The 23,571-nt window shown below is 36.2% G+C and overlaps 1 protein-coding gene across 6 annotated transcripts in view; it reads left to right on the plus strand.

Moving 5' to 3' along the window:
• LOC114652243 (WD repeat-containing protein 7) overlaps positions 1-23,571 on the plus strand; it is a 535,548-nt gene that overhangs the window by 441,651 nt on the left and 70,326 nt on the right. For all 6 annotated transcript variants that reach the window (XM_028802521.2, XM_051928322.1, XM_028802524.2 and 3 more), the window contains 2 exons: positions 8,473-8,555; positions 10,101-10,200. In XM_028802521.2, coding sequence (XP_028658354.1) covers positions 8,473-8,555; positions 10,101-10,200 — 183 coding nt within the window. The remainder of the gene's footprint in view (positions 1-8,472; positions 8,556-10,100; positions 10,201-23,571) is intronic.

The following is a 23,571-nucleotide window of genomic DNA, read 5'->3' on the forward strand; positions in this document are numbered from 1 at the left end:
TAATACAATAAATATATCATTAAAGGCCCAGTCTGTTTTCTATAGCAGGCAGCCAAATTCCATGAATTTCATTTCATTACATGTTGCTGCAGCCCAGTGCACAGTTGGAAACGTTGTTTAAAAAAAAAAAAAAAAAAGTGCCCATTCTGTTTTCAAAAGTCTTTGGTGCCCGTATAGGACTGACTTGTGGAACATTCTTCAGACATACATGGTTTATCACCCTCTAGCGGAGCGGTGCACTCCTTACACTGGCATAAAGGTGCATAATGCCATTGTCTGTATGTGTTTATGTCTTATCATTAGGCCACTGTTAGGTTCTGGCCATTCCTTAGCCACTTTCTTTGCCTACATTACTAGACCTTACCTGTCACCTCACTGAAAACACATTCATGAGTCATGGATTTATCCTGACAAGCAGCAGCCTTTAAGTGTAAGCAGTTCAGATATTCCACTTAGTAATATAAAAATTCCTACCATAGAGGATGTAAGTATAATGAGTTTGGAGTAATAGAATTTTTAATATTCTACTTGAAAAAATAGTTTAAAGTATTTTAAATTGTTGGAATGTAATACAGTAATCCCTCACTTATCGCGGGAGATAGGTTCCAAGGCCGACCGCGATAACTGAATTTCCGCGAAGTAGGGACACTATATTTATTTAATTATTTAACGTGTATTTGGACGTTTTTAAACTCTCCCTGTATTGTTTACAACCCACCGTTTACTCTATTAAAAACAGGGACAACTGCTAAGCAATATGAAATCGGTAGATAAGTTTACACTTACTGTATAGCGAAGTACACGTAGCAACTTGTAGGCGGTCATGACGTCGTCGACCTTGTTGCAAAGATTCCTAAAGCAGATTCCATCCAGACTACTGCCTTATCACGTCCACTTGCAACTCCTTTTGCACCCTGGTTAAAGGACACTGCGGCCGTAGATCTTATATGCTTTTCCTCCTTTTTAAATAAAGAGAATCGATGTCCTGCAGCTGTGTAGCTGTTCCCTTCCTTCAACATATCCAAAACTTTTACCTTTTCTGTAATCATTTGCATCTTCTGTTGGTGCTTGGACACGGCCCCTGAAGCATTAGCACGTTAATGATGAATGAGTGAGATGAGACTTCCTGGTTAATGCAACACTCCGTCGCTGAGCCAATCAGCAGCACACAGGAACTTAACTGCGTGCTCTGATTGGGTAGCTTCTCAGCCATCCGCCAATAGCATCTCTTGTATGAAATCAACTGGGCAAACCAACTGAGGAAGCAAGTAAACAGACCCATTGTCCGCAGAAACCCGCGAAGCAGCGAAAAATCCGCGTTATGTATTTAGATATGCTTACATATAAAATCCGCGAAAAGTGAACCGCGAAGTAGCGAGGGATTACTGTAGTCAGAGGGAGCTTCATGTAATGGAAAACTATCGCTCTAAGGTTTATGAAAAGCACCACATTGTCATGCTAAAAAAATTAATAAAACTTTTAAATCACAGTCAATTGTTGTTTATATCTTGGATTCAAGAGTTAGGTCAAATGTTTGTGCTCCCAACATCCATTTTACTGACATTTATATTTGCTGCCACTGCACTTGTGCATCACTGCTATGGGCTGCATATCTAGCTTGGATGACAGCTGGCATCAATTTGAGGTAGTCAGTGGCTGTTGTAATTTCTATTAAAAGGATGGTAATTTTATCTTGCAAAAGTATGGAAAAATGAGTATCTTTCGGGGAAAAAAAAACTGAATTATTTACCCCAAAACATTATCTGCTCTGATAAATAGAGTATTTATTTTCTTACATAAATTAAATCAAACACATTTAAGTACCTCTATATAGCAGTCCACTAAGGATTCTCTTCAATACATTAAAAATCAAATTCAGACCAATTTGTTGATGGCTGCCGTTCCGCAGTCTCCAGCCTCTGGCTCCAGAGCTTTTCTGGTAATGCCTGTGGCTATTCCCATACCTCCACACAAGTTGTATGGATTTTTTTTTTATCCTCACTGTTGTCAAGAGAGGTTCTGCATGCACTTTGCCAATAGCAGTTGCCCAAGTTTCTAAGGCAATAGCTGAGTGAATTATGATACTGACAGTAAAGTTAGGTGCCACAGATTCTCCTTGATATCGTTAGAAATGTCATGTGTGCAAGCACCATTTGTGAATCTGTGTAATCCCTCATAGCAGATGCATACAGTGAACAAAATAGGCTATTTGAAATAGACTTCTAGTGAATGTATTTCAACAGTTCCATTAGTAGGGAGAACAAAAATGACAAAAGTAACACAAAACTTCACATATAAAATGTATTTAGTGCAAAGAAGGATTTCATTTTTGGTTAAACTAACAAACAGTTAGTTCCTTACTTTGGTAGCTTAAATTGGGATAATAGGAGGACCTTGTGTTTTTACATTCTAAATGTGTGATACGTTCTTTGTAAACATAAATTTTTGATGAACTGCAAATCCTTTGCTTCATACTATTGGGAGATTCTTGTTTCCAGCTTTATTTTTCTAGTTTACACTTCTTGTTTCATTAGCTGAGATAAACACAATAAATCCCTCAAAACCACAAAAATTAGAAGATCATGTTTTTAACAACAAATGAATAACACACTAGCCTTCAGTTACTAATTTTACCTGGTAAATTGTTCTGATCTTGCTTTTATTAGAATTTAGTCACTCATTACAGTCGCTGTGTAAAGGCTTAAGAGGTAAAGGCAAGAGATATTTTAGTAGGTGAGATCTGGAGATGAAAAACAAGTCACAAAATGAGCAAAGGTCAAAAATGTGAATCTTTCCTCTCTGTTGTTGCAGCCAAATGACTAAACGAAGAGGCAGTCAAAACACTGTTGCACAATTTCTAAAACCAAGAAGACTATTAGTAACACGGACACTCTCAAAGTTTGTGGGTATCTATCCTGTCTGAAATAACCAGTAGTACTTGATCCCTGACTTTTATACCCTGTAATCAGTGACATCATGGGCCGTGATCTCCGGTTGCTTTGCCTAGCAGAACCCCCGGCAAGCAAAGTAGCGGCACCCACATGAAGCAAAACAATATTGCCATTAATATTAATCAAATCTTAAAATAAATTTAAAATGCTTTAAAAATTTTAACAGTCGCTTTTAGAAAAAAATAAATATGAATTATGCATAATCCGAAAATTCAAAAAGACACAAAGAACCAGAAGTGAATGCCAAATTATCCATAAATTATTAAAGATACAACAGAATTATAGCATATTGGTTCCTGGAGTAGCTACATTTGAGTGTGCGCAGTGGTCTTTGGTGATACCTTGCATTGATATAATTTGATGTTAGGAGCAAAAATTGCATCAGGAATATTTTCTGTAGTTCAACCTATTTTTCTAATGGACATCTATGTGTATCACATCCATAACAGCCAGAATTTGGCACCACCTTGACGTTATTGTCTTTCCACTTTGTTAGTAGCACACACTTTGCCCAGATAACCATGAAGTACTGCTGTCCAGCGTGAGCTGGCAGACTCCATTGACTTATACTGAATGATTCTGTTCAGAAATCAGTGCCCCATGTGTTGGGTGCCTTAGATTCAATCAACTCTAATGCCACTAGAAAGCTGTATGTTCGTCCACTGTTGATTTGCGACATGCACTGTCTTCTTTCAGGGGATCCATCCACAGTTTTGGCAGACATTTTCCTGAAATTGGTCATCACTGGTCAAACAAAAACTCTGCGGCTGCATACCATTTCTGTCTTGCCATAACTTGCTTGTGCACGATCATTATAGAGTTGATAGGGACTTTATGTCGTGTACAGGGAAATTCTTATTTCCATGTGCTAATCAATCTGCAATACATTGCCACTCTCCTAAACAAAGTGCTTCTGATAGCATTCAGGCAGTGGAACAAACTGGCAAAGTGGATACTTGTTCTGAGGCCATCCTCCCATTTAAGGACACTTCAGTTGTTTAAAACTGCAGTGAATAACCTGAGTCTCTCATCAATGTTTGTATGTGTCATGCTATGCACAGATATCACCCCTTCACCATGCCATGCCTAGTTCTTCTGTTAAACAATGAAATCTCTCCATTCCTAATTTTATATAAAGGAAACCCACATGCCACCTTCGATTGAAAGGACATTAGACAACAGTCAAATATGCTGTAATTCATAAATATCAATTAAGAAATACCACAGATGATCGTAAATCACTACTCTGAATCCAAAAACAGAGAACTGCCAAAGTATCGCAAAATGTTAACGCTTTTCAGATGAACATCACCTTAGGCTGTGTTCACATTGCAAGCCTCATTGCTTAATTCTGATTTTTGCTCTGATCGAATTTGTCTGTCTTCACAGTTCAGATTCATAAGTCCACGCATGTGTGAACGTATCTGTCCTCTGAAACGACACACATGCACACATTGATGCTTTTGTGCACAAGTCATTTGTATCACCAACAACAAAAACTTTATATTTGTGAGATGACTCGTGGTATTAAAACTGACCAAATAAATGAGCTAGTAGCTAGTGTATGCGTGTCATTTTGTTCTGGAGGACGGGGAAATAGTTTGTCAGCTGTGTTTGATTATGTTGAGAAGGCATTGCTGGCACTGCTGCAATAGTGTGGGTTTGAGAAAGAAGCCAGCAATGGTGAGACCATGATTGTTGTCACCGCTTTAGCTCTCCTCCATTATCATTTTGCTGTGCTGAAAGTGCTGGCTGATAACGGCAGCACTCAGCCCATGTGTATAGGCAATAAAATACATGAATTCCGAACTGATCATTCTCATTCATGTCGCATGGCCACATTTCAAATACGTATTCAATCTAGTATCACATATGAAAGGCACTCAAATCTGATTTGAAAAGATTGGATTTCTGTACCGACACATCCCTGAAAACATCAGATTTGCGTCACATTAAGGCAAAAAATTGGATTTGAGTGACTTCAGCCTGGTAATGTGAACAGAGCCTCAGTGATATGGGTGTCTGAGTGCAATTTTTATTTTTGAATAAAGTCTTTGTGAGAGTCTTATTTAATTAAACAAAGCTTTATTCCTGCTATGCAAACTTCTTACAACTTTTTCTTTAGTGCACTAGAACGTTTGTATCCAGCATTTGCTACAGAGCTTATTTTTTTAGAACTGCAGCATCACATCTCCAGGGCACTGTGTTTGAATCAACAGTCAAGGCACTCCCTGTATGAGGTTTGCAAGTCTTCCCTGTGTCTGCATGTGGTGTGGAAGTTAGATTCACTGGCAAGAATAGACTGTGCGACTGAGTCACTTTCTACATACTATTTTCAGTATTATTCACTCTATGGCAGTCAATCCATGCATCTGTTTAAGCTGTTGTTTGAACCATGCTAAAAGCAAAACATGTCCCAAGCTATTTTATTGGACGCATTCAAGTATTGTTTTATTTGCCTCGCACAATTGTAAGCACAATGATTGGGTTGCCATATACAATAATATACTGAATCTGAATAAGAGGTGGAGGTAAAATCTATATTATAACCTAATTGCTATTTACTGCTGCCTCATGGGGCTGGCTCCTGCCGTATATGTCATGCTGCCAGGGTACACACTTGTTGTGCTGGACATGCCACTCTCAACTACAGCACAAAGTTTTCATCATTTATATCTCAGTAATTTCACCGGAAAAAAAGAAACTACTGCTGTCATATTTGACCCATTCATGATAAAAATATTCCATTCTCCTTCCCACTCAGTTTGTTTTCCAGAATCCATGTGAGTTTCCAGCATTGTAAATTCAAACAGAATGGCTCTATTGGCCACTCTCCTGCTCTACTTTATCGTTATGTTCCCATTATTTATTTAAGACATACTGTAGTTAAGGATGGTGGAGAGAGACAATGAAGCAGCAAATAACAATAGGGAGAAATTGAGTGCCTGGGATAAAGATTCTTATTGTTACCCTTTTTCAGGCTGCAGCTTTGCCCATTATGTTCTTTAGAACAACATTCAGCAAACAAAAGCAACCAGAAAGTGTGGTGGAATCAACAGTGATGCAAAAGATGAAAGGTCTTAGATCAGCCAGAATGCATTCAGGAAATCAGAAAATGCCAAACTGTGGAAAAAATAAAATGTCTTTGTTGTTCACTCTATCCGAACATTTACACACACTGAATGTCAGTTTGATTATCAATTGAATATATCTTAGACTTTTAAAAAGTGTTAGTAAACAAAACTCGACATCTGTACAATTGAAGGGTGAAGTTTTGTCTTATACAGATAAATATACTTTATTAGAAAATAAAATAATCAAATAATTGAACGTGCATTTGTTATGATACAATGGCTGCAAACCTTTCTTCCTGCATCAGAAAAACAAAACTAACAAGCTACAATCAAGTAGGGGCTACAGTACATGATAGGCATCATGGTTATCAGCACAGGCATTATGTTTTCTCTTTATTCATTTTAATTGTTTCATTTTGTTTGCCAAAAAACAGATACTAAAGTATGTGGCTTTATTTGACAGCATTGCCAATAACAGCTTTCCTGCACTTTACCATGATAACCTTCTGAAATGTTAAATATTATGACCTGTAGGGGGTCGCAAACACCTTCCAATACACCAACACAAATATAAACTCAAATGAAGATTCATCCATCCATCCATCCATTTTCCAACCCGCCGAATCCGAACACAGGGTCACGGGGGTCTGCTGGAGCCAATCCCAGCCAACACAGGGCACAAGGCAGGAAACAATCCTGGGCAGGGTGCCAACCCACCGCAGGACACACACAAACACGCCCACACACCAAGCACACACTAGGGCCAATTTAGAATCGCCAATCCACCAAACCTGCATGTCTTTGGACTGTGGGAGGAAACCGGAGCGCCCGGAGGAAACCCACGCAGACACGGGGAGAACATGCAAACTCCACGCAGGGAGGACCCGGGAATCGAACCCAGGTCCCCAGATCTCCCAACTGCGAGGCAGCAGCGCTACCCACTGCGCCACCGTGCCGCCCTGAAGATTCATTATAACACAAATTTTCACATGTGATATAACAATTACATAACACAATTCTTCCTTTCTCTACCTTCTCTCTCTTTCTCTTTCCTCCTGGTGATCTTTGTCCACTGCCCCCCAACTCTGATCAACCATACAGGAAACTCTGTCTGTTTATCTTGAACCAGGGAGCACTTCTCGTGCCATGACACTACCAGTTGAAGGTATTTCTGGGTCAGGCATTGAAGTGAAGTGAGGACGATTTGTCCCTGCAGCTCCCCCTGTGGCATGGATGCCTCTGCTGCCAGAGTACAATTCTCAGCCTGCTCTGCGGGCATCCTTGTAGGCACCATTGTCCATGTGGATTGCCACCTAATTGTGTCGGGGAGATAAATAGATTGTGCAACTATTCTCTCTTTGTTCTTCCAATAAACTGACCACCCAACCAGGTAATGATCCATAAACTATCCCACCCAGAATGCCAGCCCACGCCTGTTTTCTGTTACAATTTATACACTGTATATACATACATATCTCTAAAGAATTTTATTTCAACCACTCAAACAAAACAATTGCATTATTTTGCAAAAATATAAGTTATTTTGCAAAAATATTGCATTATTTCACAAATGTATTGGCTGATGCTTCTGGTAATTTTGTGTACACACATGCTTCGGTCATCTACTGATATTTATTGAGGGAACGATTAATTGCACACATAACTTTCAATCATAGTGATAAAAACTGAACAAAAGTTATAGGTATAAATTTAGTTTTAATTAGGTTATAGTTTACTAAGTTTAGTACAGATGATTTAACATATAGGCTGATTATTAGGAAAGAGCTAGCATTTCTGCCTCACAGTGCCAGGTTCTGCATGGAGTTTGCATGTTGTCACTGTGTATTTCTGGATTGATTGGTGTCAGTAAAGGTGCTTAAATTAGGACGATTGCCTGTTTTAACACTAATAACAGGAAATGAGTCAATAACACTTCTCAATTACCAAAAAATATTTAGTACTTCATGTGCTGTGAAGGAAATAATGTCCATCCCAACCCAATTCCCCAAATATTCAACTTATGAACACCAGCTGCTGCACCACCAGATCACATGGTTTCAAAATATTTATAGCAAATAACTGAATTAAAACTAAACAGATTTTTATGTATAGATTTCTGTTATGAATTACACTTATCAGCCAGTCTAAATACAGTATAAAACACTGTTGTTTTTTCAGCCATTGACCATAATATATGATTGAGGCTTTCATTCACACACACACACCAATATAAAGTGCACATGATTGCAAAGACTTACAAAAAGTGAATTTCTAATGCACATCTTTAGAATCTGTATTTTTGGGTTGTTTTTGTCTTGAAGTCCTTGGTCAGCTTTCTCTGAAGAGTAGAGCAGCAGTAGTTTTTAAAATGTATATATTGAACCATGTAGTTCATTTGGTTTTTGTTTTTATAACTTATTTCTTGTAACAGTTGTTTTTCCCCCAAGGTTATGGATATCATAATGTATTGCCTTGAAGGATCCTTAGTCAAGAAGAAAGGCCTTCAGGAATGTTTCCCTGCTGTTTGTAGGTAAGGTATTGTTCCAGATGCAAGTGTTACCACAATTTGTTACCATTTTCTGCTCACAATGGTATTTTTTTTACTCCTGTAAAAGAAAGATGATTATTATGCTTAGCAAGTAAAAAATAAAATAAGAGTTAACACTGTTGTTTCCAGGAATTGTTTTCATAGTGTTTTGTGGCTGTTTTTAAAAATATGTTATTGCCATTTTTGACCTGTTAAATAGGTATGAACGTTGAATTTAGCATTTTTTCTTTTTGTTTTAAATTCTGTAATTTTGAAATGTGTTCTCAGTAATTTAATGTGTTATGTATTGTCAATAAGTTAAAATAAATTTGTATGGTAATGTCCAATTTCTGTCAATTGTAAATGTAAAAGGTAATTAGTTATGGTCCACTGCTAGACCAGCTCTTCAGTTTGGGCATGTAGACCACCTGTATTAAAGATACAATGTTTAAAATATCTGCTCACAGAACCTTTTATTTCTTTACAAGCACATACAAAATGCTACGTCAGTGAACTTTGCTCCTTCACAAAGCACTATACAAAGAATTCAACAATTAAATGCAATTGGCTGAGTCAGAAGAGATAACCGTAGCATAAGTAAGAACAAAATGTCGTAATCAGAGGTTTTTTTGGAAGTTTTACATACATAATGCTAATAGAGAAGTCGTCTTAGTTATAAACAGTAAAATCCTTTATAATGCAATTGCTGTAAACTAGGTAAGTCCCAAAAAACAGAAATTAAAACAGAGGTTGAAAAACAGAGCAAAAGGCCAAAATCCAATAAATACACAAAAACACAGCAATAGTAATAATCACTAGAACTCACCAAAATCACCAAGTGCATTCAGTGAACCACAAGGGACTGTGTGTTTCCTCACCCTGTATATGCTTGAGGGCAGTCCCTTGATGAAAATGGACAGGTGGCCCCGTCTTTTGGGGAACCACCAACAAAATACATGGAACATAGTAACACAGGCATGGATACACAGAAATAATATTATACACAAAACTAATAAAAAAGCAAAGAATAATACAAATGAATTACAAAAGTAACAGCGTTAACTTAAAACAGTCAAAAATGGATAAATAATGTGTAAAACAGGAATTTAAACCACAGTTAGGGGTTTAACTCTGGCTGAAACATAACAATAATATACAGCAAATTTAATTTCAGATAATTTATCTAGGAAGAGCAACTTTAGATTGTAATGGAGAAAAAGTGTAACATGAGCCTCAACTCCTTAATGCTGAAATAATACTACAGTGTAAAGACATACAGTATTTTATGTACAGTAGTATTTCTGTAAGAGACCTAATTGACAAAACGTTAAAGCATTTACTCATTTTTAAGTTTAAAGTGTTATAAGTTCTGTTTTAGTTCAGGAAAGTCACAGAATGAATTGTGTTTAATTGAAAATTTCCTCTTTTTTATGGGAAAAGAAAACAACTATATTTATGTATCTGTAAAGAGTTTACATCACCTGGATTTCATAATTTTTAGATCTGGAAAGATGCACATTTTGAACTGATAAATATGATTACTTACAGATTCTACATGGTGGCCGATTGTGAAAGAAGCCACCGAATCGCTGTTGGAGCTCGGCACGGTTCAGTGGCACTGTATGATGTTCGGACAGGGAAATGCCAGGTAAATAAATCTTTCATAATCTGAGAAATTGTTGAAAAGAGTAATGATGGCTGTTCATCTTTTAATCACACAAAAGAATTATGGTGGCTTGTATTTACATATTGCAGTAAGAACTGCAAAATAAAACTGTTAACCTATAGCCAGGTTTCTCTTCTTTGTATATAACATTTTTGTTGTCTTTTGAATATTTTTTTATACATTTTGTTATTGAATATATTTTTGTTTTCTTTTTTGTACATTGTTTTTAGTGTATATTTTGTTTATTGCTCTTCCTATTTAATTGTATTGTATTGTTTGTGTATTTCTTAGGTCTTTTTAGATTTTGCACTTACGGGGGTGGACCCTCTTGATAGTGGAGCTATGAGATTGCCCCCAAGTCAGTATATGTTTGAAGGCCTTGGTCAGTGCTGAGATATTGGCACACACTCCTGTCAGTTTGGCTGTAATCTTTTTTTTTTTTTTAATATTGATATAATGTAATGGTTATTGTTATTTTTTTATTCTTTGGCTTATGGATTAGCATCTCTTAACTGGAGAGTGAGAGGATTAAACTCTGTTAACCTTCAGCTTGCCTTTCTGGGATGCAATTTTGATTTCTTTCATTTGGTTTTTCCTTTGGTAATGAATTCATTAAATGTATTAAAGAGACTCCTAGGCATAGGCCAGGGGTTTTATGGTTCCCCTCTACTTTTTCGACACTGCCTTTATTTTGTCTTGTGCAGGCCACAAAGCCCACTTCTCAAAGTTGGAGCCAGAATGATTTTGTTTTTATGCCTTGAGGCCTAGTTTCTAAATAAAAGCATGTTGTTGAGTTTTGTGAGACAGGCAAATCATAACAAAATATCTCCCTGTGTATTATTACATGCAGAATATTTATTTTTCATATTTGTTTATTTTCTGAAACTTCAGTTCAGGTTAATAGGTGGAGTTTATGTGAATCATTCTGTAAAAACAAGCAAGTGAGCTTTGACATACCCTGTCACATTAAAGCTGCAGTAGATCTGTCATAGTCATGTAAGATCAAGCAAATCGAGTAAATATTTATTGTGGACTTCGTTTACCATGCCGCAGTCTTTCTCTACAGAAGAAAACATAATATTTGCAAAGTCTCATATGTACTGATTTATAGCAGGTATTTTTCTGTGAGGTGCTTTGCTTCTCAGTAGGTTGTGCCCTTACTTTTTGCTTTTTCTGTTAAACCTACAGAACATAGTTTCATTGTTCACAAAGATCAAAATTGCATATACTTCTCCAAAAACAAAGTTTTTCTAGTGCATTACAGAACCTTCATTGATTTTTAAGGTTTATATGAGTATTTTTTTACTTGCTTTTACACATTCAAGGTCAATTATTTTGTCAGTCTAAATATTCCTTTATGAGAATTCTTTTCACAAAAAAAAAAAAAAATTGGAATTTGACTGTATGGTGACCTCCACCTGTTTTTTGTCCAAGATGCTTCAGTTTTCCTTCCACATCCCAAAGACTCTAAATTGGCCAGTTGTTCGATTGTGCATTTATTTGTATGTGTTGTGAGTGAGTGAGTTGCCTCCAGCCCTGCAGCCAGTGTTGCTGAGATGGGCTTCGAGACCCTGGCTGGGTTTCTAAATTTTATGTTATGTATAGTGATCAGCCCATTTTCTAAATTTTAGGATATTGGTTTCAATACATTTAGGAGAAAATATGCATTGAAAATGTGTTTGGGGAGAGCCCTTGTTCAACTTTTCAGAACAAAACTGAATATTCTTTGAAGGTCTGCTTAGAGACTTGGGCACTAATGAGTAATAGACCTTTGATTGAGTGATACTTAACATTGAAATAAAAACAATAATAACTGAAAAATAACTTTTTAGATTTTAGTGAGTCTCATCTGGCTGACGTAACTTTACAGGCATATAAATTAAATATATGAGAGTGGCATCCAACTTTTGTTTTTATTTGGGGGAAAAAAAATAATGTATTGCAAAAATAGTAAAGGAATCTGATAAAAATAGCATACACATGTTTGATTTCCGTGCTTAAATAAAATGCTATTGCTCTAAATGTAACTGTATGAATTTGGTGACATGTACCCGACATACAGTATTTTTGACAAACCCCCAGAACAACAATATGAAGAGAATGGATAAATGGTATTAAACCTTTACAGTGTGTGCCTAGAGAGTTCAAAGCAAGCTATAAATTGATAAAACTGACTTGGCCCCCGGCTTTGTTACGCATGTGCTTGAATCTGCAATGAAAATCTTCCCTCTGGCATAGTTTGCCCTTGATTCGACTGACACACTAAATAAAGTATCTTATCTATTGAATTTTTCCCCCAAACATTTTGGAATTATTCCATGTAAAAACCCTCAGGTATATTGGAAAAAGGTTGTCAGTAGTGTTTTGGTTGTTTAACTTTTCCAAAAGATAATCCAGAACTAGATGTAATTCATACATTTCAGTTTGGAAGCTAGCTCTGTATACGTTATTTCTGAATCAGATTAGTTTTGTCTGGATGGTTGTGTTTAAGATATACAGTACAGTGTGTTGTCTTTGTGCTCCGTGAAGTCGGTTCGTGTCTGTTCAACCTTTGATATTTTGTTTATTTAGTATCCTCTGCCATTTTGGTGCACTGCACTTCTTTGCTAAGTAAGATCCACTCACCTGTCTGCATTAATGGGGCAGTGGTGGAGAGAGCGGGCAGTAATACAGCCAAACACTAAAGGGAATGCCTGCATATATTTGTTTTATCTGCCACAATAACAAAAGAGTATAATTAGATAATGCAAAGATCACCTTAGTACTTAAATGCATTTCACCGAGAAGATCAAAGTATGTATAGTTTCCTCCGTTAGTATTGCTGATTGGTGACATTAAATTTCATTGCAAGGGAGAGTGTGGTCTTATTACAGACCCCTCCAGGGCACCATACAGATTGGTTTCCCAAAGGCAATCAGCCTCTGGTACAATATAAAAGTGTGCTAAGGCCACAGCAGGAGGTTTCTAAATTGTATGAGGCAAGGCTGTATATAATTAACTTTTATGTTTTTAAGATATTTTGAAAGATTTTGTGAGATATGTTTTTAGATATGTTAATCTTAAGGAGATACAGTACCTTTTAAGTCAGTGGTATTTCCTGTGTTATTTTTTTTTTCTGTATTTTGTCTATACTGAAGCATGAGCAAACGCAAAATGTAGTCATAATTTAGGAGTGGATTTATACAAAAAATTAAACGCTAATGGAAACTTCTTTAACTCCAACATAAGACATGTGAACAATGTGACTGTTCTTTTGCTGCATTGTGAATTGACTATTTTCCACATTTATTTCAAACACCTACTTTTGAACCAGATGCGATGCTCTGTTGATATTTCCAGAATGTGTCAGCAGAAAGTTTTCAAGTAGCGACCTTGGCCCGTATTCTTTCTTTAAATGATCTTTAAAATGTTTAGTACCTTTTGTACCTGAATTAGAGCCTAACAGGCATAGTCTGTTAATTTTTCATCATATTTCTTCACACTGGTGTTTCCTGTTATTTCTTCTATTACAGAATATAAGAAAATCATTAAGGCCTTTTTGTTAGAAAATGTAAAGAAATCAAAATTTCTGTGCAGGCCTTTATTCTTAATTGTTGGCTTTTTTAGATGAAAATATTGTAATCTGTTGTAAACAAGTCCTGTCTTTGCACCCATTGACTGATAATTTAAAAGATATTGCAGAACAGGACTCAAACTGCAGAGTAAAGACAGAAAGAATGAAACAGAATAAAATAAAACAGTGCTAACAGGCTTGTTTACTTGTTGTTTTGTGGTGCGTTTTCATGTTTCACATATGTCTGATGTTGCATTATGATTGATTTTGAAAGTGTTAAAATTCAGCACAGTATGAGTAGATTAAAGTTTTTTTTTTTGTTTTTTTTTAATGTGGCAAGAGTGCCTTATCACTGGAAGAATTATTATTTCAAATGTACTAAATTTATGGCTGTCTCATATTAATGGGTATGGTTTTGTGAGTAATGCATGCTATGTGACAGATTTGTGTGCAATGCCAGCTGAACTATTTAAAAAAATTAAAACATTATTTCCAACAGAGAAGCATTTTGTGTATTTTAAACACTGTAATACAAGTAATGGAGTTAAGCTTATTATATGTAGTTTGAAACTAGGCATCTGTGGACTGCAGCCTGAGAGCTAGTGTAAAAGAGGCAAAACAAGAGGTTTTACCTTCATTTGGCAAAAAACAAATTTGCTTTGACTTATATGCACTCTCATTCCATGATGTCAAACGCAAAAAAATAGGCCTTAAATTAGAGAAAATCTTTATCTCCCCTTATTAGCCCATTCTAAAATAATAATGACTTTTTCCTTCATTTTATTATAATATTCTCAAACCTGCTTCAGAGTCAGGACAGGAAGACGTTTACTGCAGCTGGCAGGAACCTACCATGGAATGGGCACAATTTTATTGCAAGGCTCACTCCTTCACAGGGTCAATTCAGTATAGACATTTACCCCAACACATGCTTCTTTGGGACGTTGAGAAACCAAAGTACTCGGAGAAAAACCCACACAGTCCCACAAACCATACACGGGTACAGAATCTAAACCCAGGACACAGTATTTATGAGGGAGCAGTGCAGTCCACCATGCTACCCTCTGTTACGATACTTAACTTTGTAATAACAGAGTACAGTGATCCCTCGCTATATCGCGCTTCGCCTTTCGCGGCTTCACTCCATCGCGGATTTTATATGTAAGCATATTTAAATATATATCACGGATTTTTTGCTGCTTCGCGGGTTTCTGTGGACAATGGGTCTTTTAATTTCTAGTACATGCTTCCTCAGTTGGTTTGCCCAGTTGATTTCATACAAGGGACGCTATTGGCAGATGGCTGAGAAGCTACCCAACTTTCTCTCTCTCTCTGTCTTGCGCTGACGTAGGGGGGTGTGAGCAGGGGGGCTGTTCGCACACCTAGACGATACGGACGCTCGTCTAAAAATGCTGAAAGATTATCTTCACGTTGGCTACCTTATGTGCAGCTGCTTCCTGAAAGGACATGCTGCACGGTGCTTCGCATACTTAAAAGCACGAAGGGCACGTATTGATTTTTTTTATCTCTCTCTCTCTCTCTCTCTCTCTCTCTCTCTCCCTCTCTCTCTCTCTCTGCTCCTGACGGAGGGGGTGTGAGCTGCCACCTTCAACAGCTTTGTGCCGCGGTGCTTCGCATACTTAAAAGCCAAACAGCCCTATTGATTTGTTTGCTCCTTTGAAGAGGAAGATATGTTTGCATTCTTTTAATTGTGAGACGGAACTGTCATCTCTGTCTTGTCATGGAGCAGAGTTTAAACTTTTGAAAAAGAGACGAATGTTTGTTTGCAGTGTTTGAATAACGTTCCTGTCTCTCTACAACCTCCTGTGTTTCTGCGCAAATCTGTCAAGCATGACAATATAAAAATAACCATATAAACATATGGTTTCTACTTCGCGGATTTTCTTATTTCGCGGGTGGCTCTGGAACGCAACCCCCGCGATGGAGGAGGGATTACTGTACTTGAAAGTTTCCAATATAAAAAATGAGCAGAGTAAAGGGTGTTTTGGCTACCATAATTACTCCAACTCCTTGTTACCCTCCATTGAATTAAAACCAAGAAGGAAATGGATTAAGTGTTAAAATCACATTCAGCACATGCTTTAGATTACAGAATTCAAAAGTGACAAGCATTTGCAAGCTGGCAGCCAAGTTATACAATATTAAACCTTGTAAATTGTAAAGCAGATGTATTTATCAGCAGAAGCTGTTTTTATTTTCAAAATTATTATAACTGTTTCTATATTTATAAATAGTGTTTGAAAAACATAAATATGTCTTTATTAATGGAACATCTATGCCCAAGAGTACACTGATATGGTACTTCTGTTTTAAATCTGAGAAAATTGAGGCAGTTCTGTAATAATAATAGAGTGACATGTGCCATTTGCTCTGAATTTTGGGTGACATATTAGAGCTGTGATTAGAGTTCCCACTTCGTGGATCCAGCATTTTGGGTTCAGATCATACACTTGGCTGTTGTCTGTGTGGACTTTTCTTCCAGGTACCCCAGTTTTTCTTTCACATCTTCAAAGACGTGTGAATGTGTGAGAGCCAACCCTCCAAAAGACTGGCACCCTGCCCAGGGCTGTCCCTGCCCTCGGTCCTGTGCTGCCAGTGTATGCTCCAGCCTTCCGGGACCCGACGTTGGGTTAAGGGGGTCTGAGAATTACTGACCGACTCATTTTCTTCTAACTTAGATTTTGCTAAGCAAAATAAATGCTTCAAGTTATTTCCTCCACTTCTGTAATATAATTTATTTTAATTTACTATAGTAATTCAGCTGTTTCTGATCTCTGTATGAATTCATTTACATTTTTTCTTTTTCATTTACATTTAATATGCAGTTGACACATTGCTGTATTTGTACTTAAATGTACTTAGATGATGCTCATTTTATTGATTGATACTTGTACATAGATTTTATCTAGGATAAAATCACTATACAGTATATGAAATGAAAAAAAATTTACAATAAAACTTAATATTTAAATGTCCTTTTTAGTTGTTTAGGCATATTGCTTGGAGGATGAGTGTGTTGTATTGATGTAATCTCCTGTATCTTTTCAGAATTTGCTTCTTTTAAATCGTTTAAATCTATCTTGAACATTATAATTAATAATGCTATAGCAGCATGTAGTGCTTTGTACTTGTCTACATTAAATTATATTTTCCAATTGTTTTTGCTGTTTCCTCAGTACTTACTGTCTGTCCAAATTTGCTGTTATCTACTAATTTGACCAGTTTTCTCATTATTTCTGAACATATGTCATTAGTGTAAATAGGAAAACAGTAAGAGTCCTGCCATGAATCCCTGAGGAACTCCATTCAAGACCCCACCTCATGTGGAGCTTTCTGCTCTTATCTGTACTCTTTGTCTCTGGCCTATTGACCACCTTAAGGGACAGTTCTGTAGGTTTCTGCTGATGCCAGAAGCTTTAAACTCTACAGAAACTTGAGAAAAAACTAAAGATAAGGAATGTTGTGCAAAGATCAAATTCTTAAATTACCATATGCTGTGGTATTTACTATCTTTTGAGCAATAAAATAACTAATGGAGATTCATTTTCCTTTGCGCACTGAAGGGCTTCTGACTTGATTGGCAGCGTTTCTAAAGTTAAAGCAGTGGTTATTGCTTTTATTTTTAAATGTATTGTTTGTTTTATTTACCTTTTATTTTCATTTGTGACAGTTTTTAGATATTGTTTTGTTGTGAAAGGAAGATTGAAATGTAACATTTTAGTGGTAATATGTAACTCTGAGTAGTATGTTCAATGACATTTTTGTTACTGTGTCTGTACTTTAAAACAACTAAGAAAGCAGCTGTAATAAACAATCATACAAAACTCACAAACACCCGTGAGTATAACATTTTTCAAAGGAGATTCACAGTAATTCTTTCCCTGTGATGCATGTAGTTCACTATAGAAAAGTGCTGTGTGAATTATTGTTTGTAAAATATGCTAAGGTATCTTCATAGTGGCAGAATGAATCTCACTACCGTACATGAAGCAAATACTGTAATAAAATGGACACAAACTCAATGCACGTCGTCCTGTTAGAATACTAGCATAATACCACTATAGTTCAATGTGATGTGTGTACATTCTTCCTTTTCTACGCAAGTACTCCAGTTTCCGCCTACATCACAAAGATGTGACAAAGAGTGTGACAGATAATGGTGTCCAGTCTAGGATTTGGTTCTTCATTCAGCCCAATGTTGCTGAGACTCGCTCTGGCTCTCTTCAATCCTTTTGTGGAGGAAATGGATGCTATAAACATGATTTTTCTTGTCCATTCAAAAATGTATTTTTAGAATTTATTGAAGAACAGCAGTGTTAGACAGAGTACTGGAATAATACATTTATTACATCATATGTGCATGTTTTTCTAGAATCTTTATTGTTGATATATTGTTTGTAGAGGGATTGTGCTCTGAAGGCTTAGGCCAGTGCTTTAGCAAATAGCTTTTTGTTTTTCTTTTTTTAAACCCATAGCACACTTTTCATAAATATCTTACATTAACGTAAATAGGCAGGCAGTGTGGCATAGCTGTTAAGGCTTTAAGCTTCAGACTCTGAGGTTAATTGTTCAAATCCTTCTACTGTCCCTGTGTTTCCATGAGCAAGTGACTTCAGTTGTATGTTTGAAATGTTGATTGTTGCCTTGAATAAAGGCATCAGCCAAATAATAAATAAATTTGATATTGCATCTTATAAAGTGCTTACAAAGTGCTCACATTCAAACTTAAACTTTTTTTGCCACTGTCCTAGTAGAATTGTGCAGATTAAGCACTGTGCCAGCGTGCATCTTTAAAGTGAAAAGATAAAGGCTCTTACCAAATTGAAAAGAAAGGAAGGTAAGAGACGCAAATTTGCATCTCTTGTGACTCAGCCAAAACTTAAACTTAACTGTGTCTGTTAGCATCTTTTTTATTTTAAAGTGGAAATAACCATTTAACTTTTTTTTCCCTACTGAAATTATACTTACATCTACAGTACATTTCTTTCCACATTAACAATCAAACTCTTTTCAGTATCTGTGATTTTTTTTTTATCCAATTCTGTTTTATACTTCTTAAAATTGTGCTGTAATCGATTAAAATAAGACTAAGCCAGCAATTAATGAAATAATGCATTTGTTACTAGAATAAAGACATTATTAAATTACCACAGTTGAAACTGGGCTGTTTTCTTTGCAGTCAACAGTGTTACCAGTTAGCTACCTGTCTGATCAATGCAGCCTTAGTATGTTGCACGTCTTGGTTCAGTGTTGCATATTTAGGGTCTTGCTTCCTATCACAAGACATACTCTGTTAATGGAAAATAAATCAACTGGTCAGTTTTGTCTGAACTTCTAAGTAATGCATTAATTTCTAAAAGAAATACTATAGATCATTAATAAAGTCAGAAGATAACTTTATAAGTTCTCCATGTGAACATTGTGAAAGAAGAATTTATCTCATTTAAAGTGAATCACAAATACTTTTAGTAAAGCTTGGTTCTGTTTAATTATTCTGCAATGTATTACTAATTAAACTAACACACTGTAAGAAAGGTTGTTATTTAAAAGTGGTAACTGTTGTGGCACCCGGACAGGGCTCATGCCCGGCCGGGACGCCCAGGAAGACAGGAGGAGGGTTCATTCCTCCTCCAGACTGCGAGGGGGCGTCCGCCCTGGTTGTATTGGGGGCCATGGGTACAGGGCTTGGAAGCCCAACCCTGTAGGGGCCCGTGGTCACCGCCAGGGGGCGTCCCGCTGCCTGAAGGACCCTGGACCCCAGTACTTCCACCACACCAGGAAGTGCTGGGGGGAAGAAGAGAGGGAACACCCGGAGTGCATCCGCGGAGACAGCCGGCACTTCCGCCCCACTGGGGCGTGTCAGGTGGAAGATTGCCGGTGCACACCTGGAGCACATCCGGGTATGAATAAAAGGGGTCTTGGAAGGAGAGACAGGAGGTGGCCTGAAGAGTGAGGCATCGTGGTTTTGCCTGGATTTTGGGGAAGTCTGGGGGTTGTGTGGCAATAATTGTAAATAATAGTAGTGTAAATAAACATGTGTTGGGTGACATGAACGTGTCTGCCTGTCTGTGTCCGGGCTGTTCCCCACACTGTAAAACAGTCATGCTTTAAACATATATATTTATATATAGATATTGCAGCAGTTGAAGTTGGTTGCAATCCGGTGCATCCCAGGACTTAAAGAGATGTCAAACTCTGACAGACTCAGAATTAAAGCTGTTTAGTCTCAATCAGAAGAGGCTAAATGGCTACTTAATCCAGGTTTTCAAAATCCTCAAAGGCGTTGATAAAGTAGATCCAGCAGACTTCTTTTAATTTAATGGCAAGTCATGTACAGTGGAAATTCATGGGAAATGCATATAGCATTGAAACCAGAAAGCACTTCTTTATGCAAAGAGTAACTATTGAGATGTTTAGTTGAAGAAGAAACCTTGATAACCTTTAAGAAGCAACTGGAAGAGATATTAGGACAGCTTATTATTAGCTAAATAAACAAGCTGAATGGACTAAAAGGTATCCTATCATTTGTGAAATATTTTGTGTTCTTGAGTTCTCATGTTTCATATACCACCATCAAAGTAGTAATGTCTTGTTGTATTTATCATAATAAGGTGCACACACTCTGGAGAGACACTTGCAGTCCAGTTACCTCTTTAGTTGCAGATTAAACAGGAAACTTTAGCCTGAGAAAACACAGGTTTTGATTAGCCGTTTGTTTTTAGTGCTGCCTGCTGTGTTGTGCCACATTAGAAGGAATCATTTTTAAACAATTTCTTAATATGCTTATTTACTGCTATGGACTAATAAACTTAATTCAACACTGGCACCGGATATCCCCTACGCTGAATAATGTCTAAATTTTACAGCTGTTACTTGTTACTGTATAAAAGATATTTTACCTGTAACATACTTTAGATTTCTGTTTGTAAAGATAAGTATAAATAGGTTCTGTTAAATATCACCACACATGCATAAACATCTACTTTATATATTAACAGGCAACCACTGGTATATCAATAATTATAGTGATTTTGTCCTTATTTATACTTAAATAAAAAAAAGTATCAAAAAACCTCTATGCCAGCATGTCTTTTGCAGTTAAAGAAATAATACTATCTTATGTACCAAAAAATAGGTTATTTTTGATTAGTCATTAAAATATTTTCTGATTCCAGTGCAGAAAAAATGCAATGTTTACAATAGCTAAATTAATTTAATTAACTGCTGTAAAATAAAAAAAGCATTATTTGGTATATTTATATTTACCCAGTAAATGCCTGAATATTCTCTACAATATCCTATCACATTTTCTGACATTTTCTTTTGATAACATCAATATTTTTTATTTCAAAATATTCCTGGTAACCTACTAAAACCAGCTGTTGAACGTGATGCTGGTATTGCTTGCTACATCTTTGGTATCATTATACTTACAGCTGGTACCTCATATCATACTTACAAATCATGGATTGTCCACGGAGAATGCAAGCAAAAAGCTTTAATAAAAGGGTAACTCAAGTGATGTGTCAGAACCAGCAGCACTAATATGTCTAAGTTCCTTGTGCCTACAGCTGCCGTCATTGCATATGCCTATAGGACACTTATTGTTTTGTAAATAGACTACAATTACATGCGCTTTGCTTATCAGTAAAGGTTACAAAATTGATATTTATCATCTTCAGTGTATTGTGTAGCGTATTTAATCTGCTGTGATCTGCAACACAGCTTAACATTTTCACATTTGCTCATTAGCCAACTACCACCAGATGTTCCTTATCACAAAATCCAGTTATTAAAACGATCAACTTTTTAAAGTTAATAATACATTTAGGAGGTGAGTATTAGCTCTAATCATCACCAAAACAAAGTCACAAATTGCCTCTGTAGGGATTTACATCAGACACAGCAGACAAAAGCAGCTTTCTGTGGATGTTGAGCACTGGTGATCTTAACTATGCACTTTGCATTTAAAAGCCATTAAAATATCATTTTGACTGTATCCATGTTATTATCTAGTGTCGCTGGATTTTAAAATAAGAAAAGAAATCTTAAGAAATAAATGTAGTAATAATGAAATAGCTTTTTTTCAATTTAAGTAAAATGTTCTTGGATTTGGAAACTGTTTGCTTCTTTTTATGTAAAAAATTGAAGCAAACCATCGTGTTATACCAGATTACAATCTGACAACTTCTAATAATAAGGTGATTGTTGCAATTAATATTTTTATTTCTCTCTTAAAGACATGTCTAAGACCATATAGGCAAATGATGATAATAAGTGTTCCCTATAATGTTTTTGTGTTGCTGTGGTTCTCAAGACAGTTTGAAAAATTTCCCAGTGTATAGCATGAACTGGATTAAAAATACATATATACATATATACACATATAAAGTACAAGTAAATAGTGAGACTTATAAAAATGTGTATGTTTAATTGCTCAAGTCAACAAAGTGGTGGCTTTTGATAATGTGGTCCACTTTTTGTAAATATGAATAGCAAGGCTTTGCATTACTGTTGAGCTGTATTTGTAAGCTTTATGCCCGTGCAACGCTTCCGGAAAATATAAAAACTTAAATGTAAGCAGCAAAAAAAGGCAGTAAGTAATCAATGAATTTACAGCTATGATCATTATTGGTTTAGCTTTATATACCGGTACAATGTATTCATGAATTCAATTGCACCCAATTGTACTGCATCAGAATGAGCACAGTATTATCTTGATATTTTACTATAAGTCATTATTGTGAAATTAACTTTCAGGAGATTAATATTGTATTAATCTTTAATAAAGCAGTTTGTCTTGCTTCGCTGGATCCAGCTGGCAGAAATAAAGGAAGGTTTACAAGTGTTGCTTCTGGGAAGCTGGGCCTTTCTATCATTACGGGTAATATTCAGTAAAATAAAACCAGGCTTGGTTTTTAAAAATATTTCTCTCTGTCTGCCTCCCGGGAGTTTTATATCACAGGAAATTTCTGCTGAATATTGCATGGAAAAACCTGCAAGGAGTTTATTTCTGAAGACTAAGGATGCAGTATTTTGATAGAAAGCACAGTCAGTAGCAGTAGCTAATATGCATAGTTAGGAAAATAAGATTTAACTGCTTTCAGTGCTCACTATGATAGCGCTGTCCTTTTTTCCCCTCTGTATTTTTTTTAAAAGAATGACTCTTTAGTAAAGACGTCCTTTCCAGAGAATCAATGTAAATTGTTAGTCCTTTGTATGCTTTTTCAACAGTTAGCCCCCTTCGTTTCCAGCAGGCCTCATTCATCTTCAAGATCTGCCTTGTAATGGATGCACTCTTGCTGTGAGCGGATGTCAGTTTCACAATATTCTATGCATTTAGTGTGAATATCTTGATCCTTGAAGCATCGTTTGTAAATTCATTCTTATATTACTATAATAAACTAACTGTATGTATAACTGTTTTTCTAACCAGTGGGAACTAATAAAATAGCTTTAAATCTTTAGTTCTTTGATTTAAAAGTAAGTGAAAGCAAAAGGGGTATCTACATATGCAATACGTACTCTCTTACTTTTGTATTAATCATTTTATTGTAGCTTCAGAGGAACATGATTTAATAAGAGGTTTCAGGCATTCTTATAATTAATGTTAAACTCAGAAATAAAATCCTGTATAAATATAAGAGTGCAATCATAAAAATATATATATATATCTGAGACACAAAATACTTCATATGGCTCAGACTAGGTTATGGTAAATTTAAAATTACATTTTTCATGTATCAATAGGTCGACATTGATTTCTCAGATCTGTTTGT

This window comes from Erpetoichthys calabaricus, chromosome 5, assembly GCF_900747795.2.
Source record: "Erpetoichthys calabaricus chromosome 5, fErpCal1.3, whole genome shotgun sequence".
NCBI lineage: Eukaryota > Metazoa > Chordata > Cladistia > Polypteriformes > Polypteridae > Erpetoichthys > Erpetoichthys calabaricus.